The 18,085-nt window shown below is 49.5% G+C and overlaps 1 protein-coding gene across 5 annotated transcripts in view; it reads left to right on the forward strand.

The window, feature by feature from the left end:
* Positions 1-18,085, forward strand: part of PPP2R5D (protein phosphatase 2 regulatory subunit B'delta) — a 27,627-nt gene continuing 9,542 nt past the window's right edge. For 2 of the 5 annotated variants that reach the window (XM_063633118.1, XM_055263272.2), the window contains exons 1-2: positions 90-245; positions 5,148-5,225. In XM_063633118.1, the coding sequence (XP_063489188.1) occupies positions 219-245; positions 5,148-5,225 (105 nt within the window). In that variant the 5' untranslated portion in view covers positions 90-218. Of the gene's footprint in view, positions 246-5,147; positions 5,226-18,085 lie in introns of all 5 variants that reach the window. The other 3 variants (XM_055263271.2, XM_055263273.2, XM_063633119.1) reach the window with 3 other exon arrangements.

An 18,085-nucleotide genomic window follows, 5' to 3' on the forward strand; every position in this document is an offset into this window, starting at 1 on the left:
AAGGAAGTAGCTTGGCTCCAATGACCAATCCGAGGAGGCGGCGCCTGGTTGTCAGGCAGTTTTGTAGGAGTTCGGGCCAATTGGAGGCGCAGGCACCGCTCGACCCGGGCGCAGCGCGCAGGCGGTGGCGAGGAGACGCCGAGCGGGCCGAGTGCGGCCGAGCAAAGCCGGAGCCGGAGCGGGGCCGCAGGAGACGGGCCGGGTCCGGACGGGCCGAGATGCCCTATAAACTGAAAAAGGAGAAGGTGAGCGTGGTCCTTTTTCCCCCACCACCGCCTTGGAGCCTGCGCGGAGCTCTGGGAGGGGCCGGAGCCAGGCCCGGGACAGCCCCAGACTGACCCTCCCGTCCGGCCCCCGCAGGACTCCTGGGGCCAGCCCTCCGCCCCCGCGGCTGGCAGCACCCCCAGCTTGTGCCGCAGCTAGGACAGCTCCCCCACCTTGCCCCGGAGAGACTCCCCCCACATACACCTCCCTCCCTTCTTCCCTTCTCTTATCCTCGGCCCAGGGTAACCTCCTTCTTCCAGATCTGCCCCATTCCTAGGTCACTGTCCTGCTTTTTCTGTCCCCCCCATCACCCCTGGCCCCGATCCCCCATCGGTTTGGGCAGCCCCTCATCTGAAACTGCACCTTCCTCCAGAATTGCCCCCTCCCCCCGCCCTGAGCAGCCCCTTTTCTCCTCTTCCTACCCGCCTGGGACAGCCGCCCCACAGTCCCCTACGGCCCCTTCTCTTTCCATGCCAAGCCCCTGACCTAGAACAGCGCTGCTTTCTCTCTCCTCCACCCAAATCTGGCCTAGGCCCCTCCCTCTAGTTCTTCCTTCACACACAAACTTGTAAGCAGGACTGAGCCCTTATGTTGATGGAACCTCACAACGTTGGTGCTAGAAGGGACCTCTGAGTGCATGCAGTGCAATCCCTAATGGTACAGATGAGGAGACTGAGGCCCCGACAGGGCAAGGGACTTGTCCAAGGTCACACAACCTGCTGGAGGCCCAGCTGCAATATCAGGTCTCCTGACTTAAAGGCCTCTTTTGTATCAAAGCCCTCCTAACTGTCACCCAGGTGTATCCTAGACCAGTCACCTTTCCTAATCTGAGTAGGCTCCTCACCCTTATTCTTAATCCTAGGATAACCTTTGCATTTTTCTTTTTTTTTTTTCTTTTTGCACCAGTGCTGGATTTCTGCCTTTCCTAAGCTATACCATCTTCAAATTGGGAATTTGTCCTCACTGTCAGATTATTGTTCCTTCTTAGCCTGCAGGCCAGCCACCCCTGAACACCCATGTCTTTGTCATGATGTCCTGACACAGGCTATTTCTTTTTTTTTTCTTTTTTTTTTTGAGATGGAATTTCGCTCTTGTTGCCCAGGCTGGAGTGCAATGGTGCGATCTTGGCTCACCACAACCTCTGCCTCCTAGCTTCAAGCGATTCTCCTGCCTCAGCCTCCCAAGTAGCTGGAATTACAGGCATGCGCCACCACATCCAGCTAATTTTGTATTTTTAGTAGAGACGGGGTTTCTCCATGTTGGTCAGGCTGGTCTTGAACTCCTGACCTCAGGTGATCTGCCCCCCTCGGCCTCCCAAAGTGCTGGGATTACAGGTGTGAGCCACCGTGCCTGGCCCACAGGCCAGTTCTTAACGTTGCCTTCTTTCACCTTCCTCATCTACCTCGGTGCTGCCTTCCCCTGTTCCTCATCCGTGCCTTTTTCTACCCTCTGTTTCCTGCTGTTGCTGAGGTCTGACTCAGAGGTGTGGTTCCTTTGAGGTACAGACTCACACAGAGGATGCTAGGATACCAGTTCCAGCCTCCCCCAGCTTCTCCTCTCCTGGGGCTGGCCTTGTTTCGTGGGGGCTGGCTCTGGCCTGGTGTTCTGGCCACCTGCTTGATGACCCCAGAGGTATATTGCTTTCATTTGCCCTCTGATTGGCTGGGTTACTGGGCTGCCATCTCTGACCTTTTCAATCAAACTTTTTCTCCTGAGCTGTTCTGTATTTGCCAGGCAGCTCTGATTCTGGGTTGTCCCCTTAACCTTTCAGGGCCTGAGGTTCTAAGTACAGGGTTGGTGATGGTGTACTAGATGGTGAGCCTCCTGGGGGTAGTGAGCTGGACAGGGTTGTGTGCCCCACCCAGGCCCTGTCCTTGGGGAGTGGGCATGCGGAGGTGGTTTGGGTAGCTCAGTTGTAGACAGTGCACACAGAAATCAGCCACAACAGGGGCTAAGGGAAATGGAATTCGGGGAAAGCTGGTGAGGTCCCCACCCATTTGTAATTTTTAGTCTGTTGGACTAGATACTGTCCCATCCACAGAAAGCAATAGCCTACTAGATTGTGAAGAAGAAGACAAATTCTCAGTGAGATTTGCTAGGACCACGGGTGTAAGCGTTTGGTTGGGAAAGGGTGTTGGAAGTATCGGGGTGCATGGAGCCAGGCATAACTGTTACCTCCCTGTAAGGTTTTTCTGCTCTTGATTTTCAGTTGCATTTGGCCTTCTTCAATGGTTGGCAGGCTCTAAGGGGCAGGGGGGTTGACAGTGTGACTGAGGTTTGTCTGGATGGCTGTGGGTGGAGGATTTTTATTGCTCATCTATGACCTGTCCCCTCTCTCCTGGCCGTCTTTCACAGCTTCCTCTCTAAAGCCTTTCTGAGCCCTCAGTCAGGAGTGAACTCTCCTTTCTTTTCTGGATTTGCAGAACAGTTAGTAGGCCACTTATGGTCCTTTTGTGTTTGGCCTTGGATGGGAATTAATTGTGGACAAGCCTTTTCTTCCCCTTTGAGATAATAACTAAGTTTCATTTTGGTTTGGCAACTCCTTTTCACACGGTAAGTACGTGCTTAGTGGATAGGTGCTAAGATAATCTCTTGGAGGGATTCGCATCTCTCCCCTTCCTTCATGTTCTCCTCTGGGACTTACCTCTTTTATTTTCCTGAGTAGGGTGCCCCTGCCCCCTCCGACTTTTTTCTTGTTCATAACAATAGTAATAACATTGACCAGCACTACGGTTGTCATGTGCCTTAACGCTGTGCTGAGGGAAGAGGGTGTTATGATTGTCATCATCTAATAGATGAGGAAACTGAGGCTCAGAGAGGCTAGTTAACTTGCCTATGATTATATAGCTAGTAAGAGTTGGGCCCAAAACAGAGGGCTGAGTCCAAACATGTTCTTTTAACCTCTGTGCTACACAGCATTTGACTGCTGAGCTGGGCTGAAGTGTGTGTGCTTCACCTGTTCTGCAGGAGCCAGGGAGCAAGGGTGGTGGGCCTGGTTCCTCCACGCCCACTCACACCCACACACTAAGGCAGCTGGATCTCTCTTAGGCTCATTCTTTGAAAGATATGTCTGAGGCATCATGCTGAGTGCTGTAGGGTGGGTGGAGGGGTACAAAAAAGAATAAGCAGCTTATGATCTAATAGAGAGATTGGAGATGTATGAAGATGGGTCAGCTTTGTCCAAGGGGTTCATGTCTGGGGTGTGTGCAGACACCTCAATGTTGTGTCCTGCCTGCACCCTGCCCCCAGCCTGCTTCTCTCCACCCCATGCTCTCAGCCACTGACAAGGGTCAGTGTGGCCAGCTGGGTTAGTATACAGCAGGAGTATGCTCAGGCCAAAGAAGGAACTCCTTCCCCCTACTGCGTGGAGCTGCTCTACACCACACCTTTCTTCCTCCCCGCCTCCAAGAAGCCTTCCCCCTACTCCAGCCCACACAGAGCTCTCTTCTCCCTGAAATCCTTTTGCCCCCATAGTCACAATAACTTGATTTAACACTTCTCACTGAAGGGGCTTGGCTGCTATTGATTGCACAATCTCAGAGCTGGAAGTGATTTCCAAGATCCTCCAGTCCTCATTAAAGGCTTGAATTTCTTTTGCAACATGCCTTACAGGAGGTCACCCAGCCCCTGCTTGAATGTTCTCAGGGGTTGGCGAGCTTTCGGCTTCACTAGGTGGCCAGTTTTAGTGCAATTGCTCCATGATAAAATTCTTCCTTGTTTGGAGCTTCAGCCTGGCTTGCAACTTCAGCCCATTGCTCTCGTGCCTCTGGTCCATATGGACAAGTTGCATCCAAGGCAGCCCTTCATTTGTTTTAAGATCCATCTTGCTTCTCCATCCCTCATGACTCCTCCCTTCCGTTATTAACTATCCCAGTTCCTGCAGCTGTTGGTCTTGGGACATGCCTTTGAATCCACTCCCAGTATGGGTTGCATTTCCCTCTAAGAAACACTAGGATTTGTCATGGCCCCTCCCAAGCCTGATGCTCATGACTGAACCAGATCCTCCAGGATAGCCCTGTCAGTGCCAAGCAGTCTGCACAGGTCTGTTAACAAGATGGAAGGTCACGTGAGCTGCACATGGATGATTTGTGTTGAGCTTGCAGTCAGACCTAAATCCCCAAGTCTTTTTCACATTTTCCCTATCCTGTCCCTGTGCAGTTGCTTTTTTTGGCTCGAAGCATAGGAAGAGATGCTGGGCAGGCCAGGGCTCTGAGCCAGCTGCCAGGTTCCCAAAGGAGACTTCAGACTAGTGCTCACTCTTTGTAACAGTTCAGACAGCTCACTGTCTCAGTGCTTGTCAACTGAGGTGCTCTTGGCATTTTGGGTGGGACAGTTCTGTACCTGTTAGCATTCCTGGGCCTTACTGATTAAATGCCGAGTAGCACCCTCTTGTCTGTGCGCTATTTGTGACATCCAAAAACTGCCTCCCAGTCTTTCCAGGTGGCTGTGAGGGGAGAGTGGTGACTCCCTGCACTCCAGCATGAAAGCCTCCGGCACCCCTTTGACCACTTTAGCCAGAAGCCAGTGAGCAGCTGTTCCCTGATGCTTTTTCCTTAAGCCTCCTCACTCTGGTTCTGACCTGAGCAAAGGCCCTCCTAGGCCCAACCTCTGCACCAGCCTGATGAGGTGAAAGATGAAGGAGCATTCTCACGCTGAATTAGTGTGTGTTTGGGGTGACTTCCTAACCAGATTCTAAACTCTTTGGAGGGGCTGAATCTCTTTCTGTGTAGATCCCTCCACCCACCCCAGCTCGGCACAAGGTAGATTCTAATTGATTGATTCAACTGGACAGAGGATATTTGCAACAAAGATCTAAGGGAGCCAGATAAGACCTCTCCCTTCCCCTGGCATCTGCTAACTTTACGTTCATCTTTTCCTTTCAGGAGCCCCCCAAGGTTGCCAAATGCACAGCCAAGCCTAGCAGCTCGGGCAAGGATGGTGGAGGCGAGAACACTGAGGAGGTAATGAATGTAGGCATAGCCTTAGATGTGGTGCAGGTGCCACCTGCAACTCCATGGTGGCTAGTTGGGTAGGGGATCCCAGGGGATGAGGCAGAAGGGAAGGCTTCCATATCCTGGGAGGGACCTGGACAGCCCATCCAGACTGACCTCAGGCAGGATTTCCCTTTGGTTGGTATAAACCAAATACGTTGTCTAGTTCTTCAGACTCCCCAGAGATTCCTATGAAAGTTGTTTCTCTGCTTACCAACTTGGAATGTTGAGAATTCCTTTTTCTTAGGGCAAAAAGCTGGAGGTTCTGGGATCCTGGGCAAAAGGGGAAAAGTCCACAGACACTTGATGGGGTAACAAGTGACTTCAGCATGGCTCTGGGTGGGGCAGGGGATTGGGAGGGGCTGGTGTCCCTGAGGTGGGCCCAGCTGGGCCCACTGCCCTTGGTCCTGATTGAATGGGAGCATGACTAAAAGACAGTCCTGAGCAGAGTTCAGCGCAGCTTAGCAATCCCGGGTTATAAAGCAATAAACAGCAAGCCGAGAGAACACCAGAAGAGGGAGAGACTTAAGGAAGTACACAGTATGTCCATGAAAGTTTGCGAGTGTGCACAGTGGGATGCTCTGGATGGTGAATGATCCTGTGAACATATACAGCGAGCATCCACCACATCCTACCTGGAAAGTGGTGTTTGGTGCTTTCTCTGCTTTCTCCCTCTGCTCTAAACTGTTCAGAGGGATGGAGGAGAACTGGAAACAGAGCTCTCTAGTTATGGACAGGTCTTATGGTTTTTTGGGAGAAGAGATTGATGAGCAAATGTTTGGGATTAACTATGCATTTAGATGTTTCTCAGTACTTCTGGTGATAGGTCACCTCTAAAGAGGTACAAGCACTTTTCACACCTCATTTTAGGCCTCATTTAAGTAATCAGAAGCTGAGTAGGTTTTCCCCATTTTATAGGCATGGAAGTCGAGGACCACAGAAGAGGAATTATTCTTTCCTCTGCACTTATGCAGTATTCTACTTTTTTTTTTTTTTTTTTTTTTTTTTTTTTGAGATGGAGTCTCTCTCGTTGCCTAGGCTGGAGTGCAATGGTACGATCTCGGCTCACTGCAACCTCCACCTCCCGGGTTCAAGCAATTCTCCTGCCTCAGCCTCCTGAGTAGCTGGGATTACAGGCACATGCCACCATGCTCGGCTAATTTTTTTGTATTTTTAGTAGAGACGGGGTTTCACCATGCTGGCCAGGCTGGTCTTGAACTCCTGACCTCAGGTGATCCACCCGCCTCGGCCTCCCAAAGTGCTGGGATTACAGGCGTGAGCCACTGCGCCCGGCCCTTATGCAGTATTCTAAATGTCTCTTTAATAATCCTTATCACTCAGCTCTGTGACCATTTGTCCCCATCTGTGTCTCTCCTCTCAGACTGTGAACTCCAAGGGAAGGAGCTGTGTTATTCTGCATTGCTTCTTTCCTACCTCTGTGTACTCATGCAATTGGTTCATAGTAAATGCTTCTGGGAAGACACACTCTGGGCTCAGTCTCCCTTTCAGGAATGATGATGTTTGTGGGACCCACAGGGAAGGTGGTTGGAAGCTGGTAACTTGACATTTAGAGCAAGAAACAGGATTTTCTAAGTCCTGAAAATCCTGGGAGAGGAAGGAAAATTTAATGGGGAGTTCCCACCTTTTGCCTAACTCCTACTTCTTTAGTTCTTAGATGGGATGTCATTTCCTTAAAGCAGCCTTCTTTGACCACCCACCCCTATCCCCAGGACCTTGCGAGGGCTCCTGTTAGTTGCTGTTTTGGCACTAAGCACCTGGTAGCGCCGGTAGCACCTAACCACAACTGTAATGAAATAATTCCTTGTGAATTCACTGTTTTATCGGCTGTCTCTTATGTTAGCACGGGAGCTCCATGAGGCTCTCATTCACCCCTGAAGGGCCTGACACAGCAGAAGCACCCAGCATTTGAATGCATTAGTGAGTGAATGAGTGAACGAGTGAATGAACAAATTCACCAATTTCACATTAGAGCTGAAAAGGACCCTAGGGTCTAACGTTATCAGTTCATAGATGGGAAAATAAAGCCTGAACAGGTTAAGGAGTATGCTGAGACCAACTGCTATGATTTATCCACTGCCTTTTGAACAAATACACCTAAGACAATGGGTCTATTACAAGCAATCTGGGAAAGGAGGGTGTTGAGTTCACCTTGGGCTGTTTGGTGAAACACTGCTCAGGGTTCACAGGTATGAGATGGCAGCAAGAATTATCCATGATTTTCTAGAAATGTACCCATGTCTGGGATGGCAGGGGTATGCTGGAAAAGTTGGAGCTAGGATGTGAGGCTGTGGTCTTCAAAAGCTGTTTGGCACAGTCCTTCCCTTGCCCTTTTTCTTTTTTTTTTTTGAGGCGGAGTCTTGCTCTGTCGCCCAGGCTGGAGTGCAGTGGCGCAATCTTGGCTCACTGCAAGCTCCACCTTCTGGGTTCACGCCATTCTCCTGCCTCAGCCTCCCGAGTAGCTGGGACTACAGGCTCCCGCCACCACGCCCGGCTAATTTTTTGTATTTTTAGTAGACATGGGGTTTCACCATGTCAGCCAGGATGGTCTCGATCTCCTGACCTCGTGATCCGCCCGCCTCGGCCTCCCAAAGTGCTGGGATTACAGGTGTGAGCCACCGCGCCCGGCCCCCTTGCCCTTTTCTTGTTTGGAATTTTGGGCTCTTCTAGCTAGCTTTGCTCTGTCAGGCATTTGCCAGAGGCTTTCTAATTGATCTAATAGTTATAGCAGCTGATGTTTATTTTATAGAGCAGTTACTTTGTGTTAGTTTCCTAAGGCAGCCATAATAAACTACTACAAATAAGCCAGGCGTGCTGGCTCACACCTGTTATCCTAATGCTTTGGGAAGCTGAGGTGGGAGAATTGCTTGAGGGCAGGAGTTTGACACCAGCCTGGGCAACATACAGAGACCCTGTCTCTACAAAAAAATAAAAATAAAAAATTAGCTGGATGTGGGGGCATGTGCACCTGTACTTCCAGCCACACGGGAGGCTGAGGCAGAGGATCGCTTGAGTCCAGGAGTTCAAGGCTGCAGTGGGCCATGATCGTACCACTGCACTCCAGCCTGGGTGACAGAACGAGACCTTGTCTCAAGAAAATAAAACAAAACAAATTACTACAAATTGGGTGGCTTAAAACAATAGAAATAGGCCGGGTGCGGTGGCTTACGCCTATAATCCCAGCACTTTGGGAAGCTGAGGCAGGTGGATCACCTGAGGTCAAGAGTTCAAGAGCAGCATGGCCAACATGGTGAAACACTGTCTCTACTAAAAATACAAAAATTGGGCTGGGCATGGTAGCTCACACCTGTAATCCCAGCACTTTGGGAGGCTGAGGCGGGTGGATCACCTGAGGTCAGGAGTTCGAGACCAGCCTGACCAACATGGATAAACCCAGCTCTACTAAAAATACAAAAATTAGCAGGCGTGGTGGCACATGCCTGTAATCCCAGCTACTAGGGAGGCTGAGGCAGGAGAATCGCTTGAACCCAGGAGCCGGAGGATGCAGTAAGCCGATATCGCACCATTGCACTCCAGACTGGGCAACAAGAGTGAAACTCTGTCTCAAAAAAAAAAAAAAAAATACAAAAATTAGCCGGGCGTGGTGGTGGCGCACCTGTAATCCCAGCTACTGGGGAGGCTGAGACTGAAGAATTGCATGAACCCAGGAGGCGGAGGTTGCAGTGAGAGGAGATCGTGCCATTGCACTCCAGCCTCAGCGACAAGAGGGAAACTCCGTCTCAAAAAACAAAAAACAAACAAAAAAAGAAATACATTCTCTCTCAGCTCTGGAGGCCAAAAGTTGTAAAATTAGTTTCGGCAGGGCCATGTCCTTCTGAGGTTCTAAGGAAGAATCTGTTCCACATCTCTCCTAGATTCTGGTGGCTTTTGACAATCTTTGGCATTCCTTGTAGATGCATCACTTTAATCTCTGCCTCTGTCTTCACACAGCATTCTCCTCCATGTGTCTCTGTCTCTGTCAAAATTTTCCTCTTGTAAGGACACCAGTCATATTGGACTTAGGTTTCACCCCAATTCAGTATGATCTCATTTTAACTTGATTACATCTGCAAAGACCCTGTTTCCAAGTAAGGTCACATTCACAGATTCTAGGTGGACATGAATTTGGTGGGGGGAGGGGGTAGGGGACAGGATACTGTGCAACAGTATGTACCAGGCACTGTGCTAAGTACTTTGCATGCATTGTCTCATTTAACCTTCACAATACTCCCCTGAGATCCCTTTATTATTATTATTCCCATTTCACAGATGAAACTGAGGCTTAGAAATGTTAACTGTGCACAGTGGCTCACGCCTGTAATCCCAGCATTTTGGGAGGCCGAGGAGGGCAGACCACCTGAGGTCAGGAGTTCGAGACTAGCCTGACCAACATGGTGAAACGCTGTCTCTACTAAAAATACAAAAATTAGCCTGGCATGGTCCAGCTACTCGGGAGGCTGAGGAAGGAGAATTGCTTGAACCTGGGAGGTGGAGGTTGCAGTGAGCTGAGATTGTGCCACTGCACTCCAGCTTGGGGGAGAGAGCAAGACTCTGTCTCAAAAAAAAAAAAAAAAAAGGAAATGTTAAGTAGCTTTTATTCAGCCAGTAAGGCAGTAAGGCAGAGCTGGAATTCAACCCAGGTCTGTGTGACTCTGGAGTCTCTTATGGTCTTGAATGAAGTGATACTGCTGGCTCTAAGATTCTAGAAGTGAATCCTAGAATGGAAAGGAGCCTTGGGAGATCAGGTGAGACCCCATTGACCTGCCTCTGCAGGTAAAGGTCTTTCTTGACCTGTCCTTGGAAAAAAAAATTCAATGTCCTCACACCTGTAATCCCAGCACTTTGGGAGGCCGAGGCAGGCGGATCACCTGAGATTGGGAGTTAGAGACCAGCCTGGCCAACATGGTGAAACCCCATCTCTACTAATAATACAAAAATTAGCCAGGCATGGTGGGGCACGCCTGTAATCCCAGCCTGTAATCCCAGCTGCTCGGGAGGCTGAGGCATGAGAATCGCTTGAACCCAGGAGACGGAGGTTGTGGTGAGCCAAGATCACGCCATTGCACTCCAGCCTGGGCAACAAGAGCAAAACTCCATCTCAAAAAAAAAAAAAAAAAAAAATTTAATGTCATAGACTCCTCTACATGCTGAGGCCTGTCCTGAGTCTGGGAGTAGGGACAGAGGGAGGAATAAATTTTCCCCCACTTCAGCTTATCCTCTCTGAGGCCAGAGTTGTTACTCTAAAAACCTTCTTGGTCTTATCAGTCCTCTACTTAGAAACCGTTTTTGGCATCTCACTGTTTACAAGTTAAAATCCAAACTCACTAGCATGGCACCCTCAACCCCTCTGAGCTGGCCCCACTCTTCTTCTTGCACCAGTCCTGCCTTTGTGTCCCATCGAACTTCCCATATTTTTCTTTCTTTTTTTTTTGGAGATAGGGTCTCACTGTGTTCCCCAGGCTGGAGTACAGTGGTACAATCATGGCTCACTGCAGCCTCAACCTCCTGGGTTCAAGGGATCTTTTCACCTCAGCCCCCTGAGTAGCTGGGGCTGCAGGCACGAGCCACTGTGCTCAGCTAAGTTTTGTATTTTTTGTAGAGATAGGTTCTTACTATGTTGCTAAGGCTGGTCTCGAACTCCTGGACGGAAGCAATCCTCCTGCCTTGGCCTCTGAAAGTGCTGGGATTACAGGTGTGAGCCACTGTGCCCTGCCCAACTTCCTATCTTCTGATATGACAACCCCTTTATGACTCAGGGTGCTCACAGATGCAGTTCCACTGGCCTAGACTGCTTTATTTCTCCTGTGTCTTTTTTTGACTATTAAACTCATGTTTATTTTATTTTATTTTTTTTTTTGAGGCGGAGTCTCGTTCTGTTGCCCAGGCTGGAGTGCAGTGGCGGGATCTTGGCTCACTGCAACCCCACCTCCCAGGTTCAAGCGATTCTTCTGCCTCAGTCTCCCAAGTAGCTGGGACTACAGGCACGCACCACCACGCCCAACTAATTTTTCTATTTTTTTTTTTTTTTTTATTAGAAACGAGGTTTCACCATGTTGGCCAGGATGGTCTCTATCACTTGACCTCGTGATCCACCCACCTCGGCCCCCCAAAGTGCTGGGATTATAGGCATGAGCCACCGCACCCGGCCATTTAAACTCATGTTTATTTTTTAAGAGCCAAAAAAGAGGGGCCAGGCACGGTGGCTCACACCTGTAATCCCAGCACTTTGGGAGGCCGAGGGGGACAGATCACGAGGTCAGGAGATTGAGACCATCCTGGCTGACATGGTGAAACCCCATCTCTACTAAAAAATACAAAAAATTAGCCGGGCGTGGTGGTGGGTGCCTGTAGTCCCAGCTACTCGGGAGGCTGAGGCAGGAGAATGGTGCGAACCCGGGAGGCGGAGCTTGCAGTGAGCCGAGATCATGCCACTGCACTCCAGCCTGGGTGACAGAGCGAGACTCCATCTCAAAAAAAAAAAAAAAATCAAAAGTCACCTCTTCAGGGATATCTTCCCTAATTCTTCCAGGCAGAGTTTGCAGCTCAGCCTTCTCTGTTCTTGCATTTTCCTTGTTCAGTTAGCTGCATTTGTGTCTGTCCTGCCTAGTGGACTGTGAGCTCTTTGATGGCAAGGGCCATGTCTTAGTCACCTTTTAATCTTTTTTTATGGTATAGAATTTGCATATAAACTTTTAATCTTTAATGCTTAGCATGATGTTTAGTTGATAATTGAGGAAGGAAAGAATTAAGCAACACTAGATGGAGCTCTAGATGTCATCACTGGAGAGAAGGCCTCTGTGATTTTTGGGATTTTAAACTATAATGATCTTCATTTATTAGGCCAGTTAATTCATTATGCAAAAGAGATATAATATTTAATCTTTGCATTTTTTCTGTTAATTGTATGTTTCATCTTTCTCTTATATTAAATACTTTCTATAGTGCTTAAATTATATTTCCATCTATTTATTTATTTATTTATTTATTTATTTATTTTTGAGACAGACTTTGCTTTGTTGCCCAGGCTGGAGTGTCTTGGCTCACTGCAATCTCTGCCTCCCGGGTTCAAGTGATTTTCGTGTCTCAGCCTCCTGAGTAGCTGGGATTACAGGCGCCCGCCACCACGCCCATCTAAATTTTGTATTTTTATTTATTTTATTTATTTTTATTTATTTATTTTTTGAGACGGAGTTTTGCTGTTATTGCCCAGGCTGGAGTGCAATGGTGTAATCTCAGCTCACTGCAACCTCCGCCTCCTGGAATGAAGTGATTTTCCTCCCTCAGCCTCCTGAGTAGCTGGTATTACAGGCATGCACCACCACATCTAGCGAATTTTGTATTTTTAGTAGAGATGGGGTTTCTCCATGCTGGTCAGGCTTATCTTGAACTCCTGACCTCAGCTGATCTGCCCATCTCAGCCTCCCAAAGTGCTGGGATTACAGGCGTGGGCCACCATGCCCAGCCGTTTTTATTTTTATTTTATTTTATTTTTTGAGTTGGAGTTTTGCTCTTGTCGCCCAGGCTGGAGTACAATGGCACGATCTCAGCTCACTGAAATATCCACCTCCCGGGTTCAAGCAATTCTCCTGCCTCAACCTCCAGAGTAGCTGAGATTACAGGCGCCTGCCACCATGCCCGGCTAATGTTTGTACTAAAAGTACATTTTGTACTAAAAGCTAATTTTGTATTTTTAGTAGAGACAGGGTTTCACCATGTTGGCTAGGCTGGTCTCCAACTCCTGACCTCAGGTGATCCGCCCACCTCAGCCTCCCAAACTGCTGGGATTATAGGGGTGGGCCACCATGCCCAGCCAACTTTTGTATTTTTAGTAGAGATGGGGTTTTGCCATATTGGCCAGGCTGGTCTTGAACTGGCCTCAAGTGATCTGCTGCCTTGGCCTCCCAAAGTGCTGGGATTACAGACATGAGCCGCTGTGCCAGGCCCCTATCTGTTTATTTATATTTGAATATTTGGGTTTAATATATATATATATATTTTTTGAGACGGAGTCTTGCTCTGTCACCCAGGCTGGAGTGCAGTGGTGCGACCTCAGCTCACTGCAACCTCTGCCTCCCGGGTTCAAGCAATTTTCCTGCCTCAGCCTCTTGAGTAGCTGGGAATACAGGCGCGTGCCACCATGCCCAGCTAATTTTTGTATTTTTAGTAAAGACAGGGTTTCACCGTGTTGGTCAGGCTGGTCTCGAACTCTTGATCTTGTGATCTGCCCGCCTCGGCCTCCCAAAGTTCTGGGATTACAGGCATGAGCCACTGTGCCCAGCCTGAGTTTAAATTATTAATGGCAGCCGTGTTCGGAATAGGCTGGACCAGGATAGGTTCAGAGTAGGCATGTTTAGTTGGAATTTTCTGAGTATGAGTGTGGTGTGGAAATTCACAGTGCCACTTGATTGCTGGAGGCCTGAATCTAGGAAGGCTTCTTGGAGTATGGATCCTGTTGAGAGTTTGGAAGTGAAAGTAGTAGTACTTCGGGCAGAAGAGATGGCCTCTATGGAGTCCCAGAAGTGAGGGCCAGGTATGGTGGCTCACACTTGTAATCCCAGCACTTTGGGAGTCTGAGGCGGGTGGATTGCTTGAGCTCCAGAGTTTGAGACCAGCCTGGGCAACATGGTGAAATCCTGTCTCTACAAAAACTGCAAAAAAGTAGGCCAGGCGCGGTGGCCACGCCTCTAATCCCAGCACTTTGGGAGGCTGAGGCAGGCAGATCATTTGAGGTCAGGAGTTCAAGACCAGCCTGGCCAACATCGTGAAACCCCGTCTCTACTGAAAATACAAAAATTAGCCAGGGCTAGTGGTGCACGCCTGTAATCCCAGCTACTCAGGAGGCTCAGGCAGGTGAATCCTTTGAGCCTGGGAGGCGAGGTTGCAGTGAGCTGAGATTGCACCACTGCACTCCAGCCTGGGTGGCAGAGTGAGACCCTGTCTCAAAATAAATAAATAAATAAAAAAAGAGTCCCAGAAGTGAAACCGGGCAGGACAAAGTAGCGAGTAGAGGACAGATTGGCCAAGTTGCCTTTGGTCAGTGTCCACCCCTGCCTTAATGGCTGCAGAAGCTTCTCAGGGGACTGACTTGCCTTCTATCCCTAACCCAGGTGAATGGAAAAGTTAGTGGCTGGAGCTTTTAGGAGAAATGGTTGAATGCCCATGAGTAGTTGACATATAGTGAAGGGTGAATAGACAGCAGATACCTCATTGGGGCTTGGTAGCCAGGGGCTTTGCTGGCAGGAACAGCTGTCTCTCAGATGCTTCTTGTGTCTGGATCTTGGGGGCCAATGGTCCTTATAAACCAGGGCAGCTCAGTGGGGTAGGGGGCAGGGCAGACTAAGCCCACTCAGCTGCTCTCCAGCCACTCCAGCCTTCAGTAACGCAATACTAGTATAGAAAAGACCTTAGATATCAGCTCATTGGGTGGGTTTTGTTTTGTTTTGTTTCATTTGTTTTGTTTTGTTTTTTTCTGAGATGGAGTCTTATTCTGTCGCCTAGGCTGGACTGCAGTGGTGCCATTTCGGCTCACTGCAACCTCTGTCTCCCAGGTTCAAGTGATTCTCCCACCTCAGCCTCCTGAGTAGCTGGGATTACAGGCCCCCACCATCATGCCTGGCTAATTTTTTGTATTTTTAGTAGAGATAGGGTTTTGCCATGTTGGCCAGGCTGGTCTCCTGACCTCAGGTGATCTGCCCGCCTCGGCCTCCCAAAGAGCTGGGATTGCAGGCATGAGCCACCATGCCCAGCCATTAGTGGAGCATAAAACCCTCTGTTCTCTCTAAACCTTACCGGAATAATGATTGGGAAACCACTGATCTAGTCCTGCCACCTCTTTTTTTTTTTTGAGATGGAGTCTTGCTCTGTAGCCCAGGTTAGAGTGCAGTGGCGTGATCTCGGCTCACTGCAACCTCCGCCTCCCAGGTTCAAGCAATTCTCCTGCCTCAGCCTCCTGAATAGCTGGGATTACAGGCGCCCACCACCACGCCCAGCTAATTTTTGTATTTCTAGTAGAGACGGGGTTTCACCATGTTGGCCAGGCTGGTCTCGAACTCCTGACCTCCTGATCTAGCCACCTTGGCCTCCCAAAGTGCTGGGATTACAGGTATGAGCCACCGCGTCTGGCCACCTCTTTTTTTTTTTTGAGATAGAGTCTTGCTCTGAATCCCAAACTGCAGTGCAGTAGTGTGATTTTGGCTCACTGCATCCTCTGCCTCTCGGGTTCAAGCAATTCTCCCATCTCAGCCTCCTAAGTAGCTGGGGCTACAGGCATGCACCACCACACCCAGCTAATTGTTTTTTTGCATTTTTAGTAGAGTCAGGGTTTCACTATGTTGGTCAGGCTGGTCTTGAACTCCTGACCTCAAGTGATCCCCCCGCCTTGGCCTCCAAAAGTGCTAGGATTACAGGCATGAGCCACCGTGCCTGGCTACCTTCTTGTTAGCAGAAAACATTGAGGCCTTCCTTTTCCCTTTCTGGGAAGAATGCCTCTCTCTGGCTGCCTCCTCAGTGTGAGGTTTGTGGAAGTACAGGGTGTCTGCATCTTACCTGGAAGGATGGAGTCTTGTTGTCCAGTTGGCACTAAGCCCCTCACCCTAGTATCACTGATGTTTCTAATGCTGTATAGCACCCTGTTCTGAGGATTCCTGAGTTGGGGCAGGAGAGGAAGAGCCTGTGGGGAGGAGCCTGGGCAGGAACTGAGAGCGTTGGCTCCTGGTCAACCAACCAACCAAACCTTCATTGAATTCCTATTAGGTGTTAGTGCTGGGGGCACCCAGAGTGGTACAAACAGGGTCCTGGCTTTCAAAGGACTTGCTATCTAGTTTGGAGAATGACACATGAAGAGACTAAGAGGTGTCACTAGGGGGTGAGCAGTCACAGAGCCAATGGAAGAGACAAATGGTATCAAAAAGAGGGGGTGACACCCAAGGGCTGGAAAGATCTGAGAAGACTTTTTGGAAGAAGGTGGGACTTAAACTGAGTCTTGGAAGATACAGTGATTTCCTAGGTCCCCCATTTTCTTTCTTTTCTTTTTCTTTTTTGAGACAGAGTTTCATTCTTGTTACCCAGGGTGGAGTGCAATGGCGTGATCTTGGCTCACCGCCAAGATCAAGCAATTCTCCTGCCTCAGCCTCCCGAGTAGCTGGGATTACAGGCATGCGCCACCTCGCCCGGCTAACTTTGTATTTTTAGTTGAGTTGGGGTTTCTCCATGTTGGTCAGGCCGGTCTTGAACTCCCAATCTCAGGTGATCCACCTGCCTCGGCCTCCCAAAGTGCTGGGATTGCAGGCATGAGCCACCGTGCCCGGCCAGGGTCCCCCATTTTTAAACGAGGATAATGGACTCAACGGAACCTTTGAGTTGTGCTAGCATAGGAAGGAAATTCTAGGCTGCATTCCTAAAATCTGGGTATGGGAAATAATAGTAATAGTAGTGGTGGTACCTCTTATAAAATGCTTCTTTAGGGCGGGCATGGTGGCTCACACCTGTAATCCCAGCACTTTGGGAGGCCGAGGTGGGCGGATCATGAGGTCAGGAGATCGAGATCAGCCTGGCTAACATGGTGAAACTCCATCTCTACTAAAAATACGAAAAAAAATTAGCCGGGCTTGGTGGCGCGCACCTGTAATCCCAGCTACTCCGGAGGCTGAGGCAGGAGAATTGCTTGAACCCGGGAGGTGGAGGTTGCAGTGAGCCGAAATTGCGCCACTGCACTCCAGCTGGGTAACAGAGCCAGACTCTGTCTCAAAAAAAAAAAAAAAAAATGCTTCTTTAGTGCGAAGAACTGTTCATCTCTATCCTTACAATAGTGCTATAAGGTAGGTATGGTTGTCATCCCATTTTATAGATGAGAAAACTGAGGCGCAGACTTTCTGGATATTACTCGGCTAATAAGTGGTGAGCCAGGATTGAACCCAGGCAGGCAGTCTGGCCCAAGGTGTTATTGAGCACCAAGCTCCACAGATAAGGGTTTGGTTGTTCTTTTTTTATTTACTTTTATTTTTTTGATTCAGAGTCTCCCCCTGTCACCCAGGCTGGGGCAATGGCGTGATCTCAGCTCACTGCAGCCTCTGCCTCCTGAGTTCAAGCGATTCTCCTGCCCCAGCCTCCCAAGCAGCTGAGACTACAGGCACGTGTCACCACGCCCAGCTAATTTTTTGTATCTTTAGTAGAGACAGGGTTTCACCATGTTGGCCAGGCTGGTCTCAAACTCCTGACCTCGTGATCTGCCCGCCTCTGCCTCTCCAAGTGTTGGGATTACAGGCGTGAGCCACTGTGCCTGGCCTAGTTGTTCTCATTCTTTTTCTTTTTTTTTTTTTTTTTTTTTGAGACGGAGTCTCGCTCTGTCCCTCAGGCTGGAGTGCAATGGTGGGATCTCTGCTCACTGCAAGCTCCGCCCCCTGGGTTCACGCCATTCTCCTGCCTCAGCCTCCCAAATATCTGGGGCTACAGGTGCCCGCCACAACGCCCGGCTAATTTTTTGTATATTTAGTAGAGACGGGGTTTCACTGTGTTAGCCAGGATGGTCTCGATCTCCTGACCTCGTGATCCACCCGCCTCGGCCTCCCAAAGTGCTAGGATTACAGGCTTGAGCCACCGTGCCCGGCCGCCTGGCCTAGTTGTTCTTAAGGCAGGGAAATGGAGGCCCGAGGCAGAGGAGTGTCTGGATACACACCAAGTGCTGGCCCCCCACCTGCTTTTCTCTTACTACCACTTCCCCCACCCCAAGGTGTGACTCATCTGCCATATGTAGAAAGGGAGACCCCAGACTCCAGATGCCTTGCCATGTCTAACACACAGGACCCACAGGCTAG

The sequence above is a fragment of the Symphalangus syndactylus genome, chromosome 23 (genome assembly GCF_028878055.3).
Source record: "Symphalangus syndactylus isolate Jambi chromosome 23, NHGRI_mSymSyn1-v2.1_pri, whole genome shotgun sequence".
NCBI classification, from domain to species: Eukaryota; Metazoa; Chordata; class Mammalia; order Primates; family Hylobatidae; genus Symphalangus; species Symphalangus syndactylus.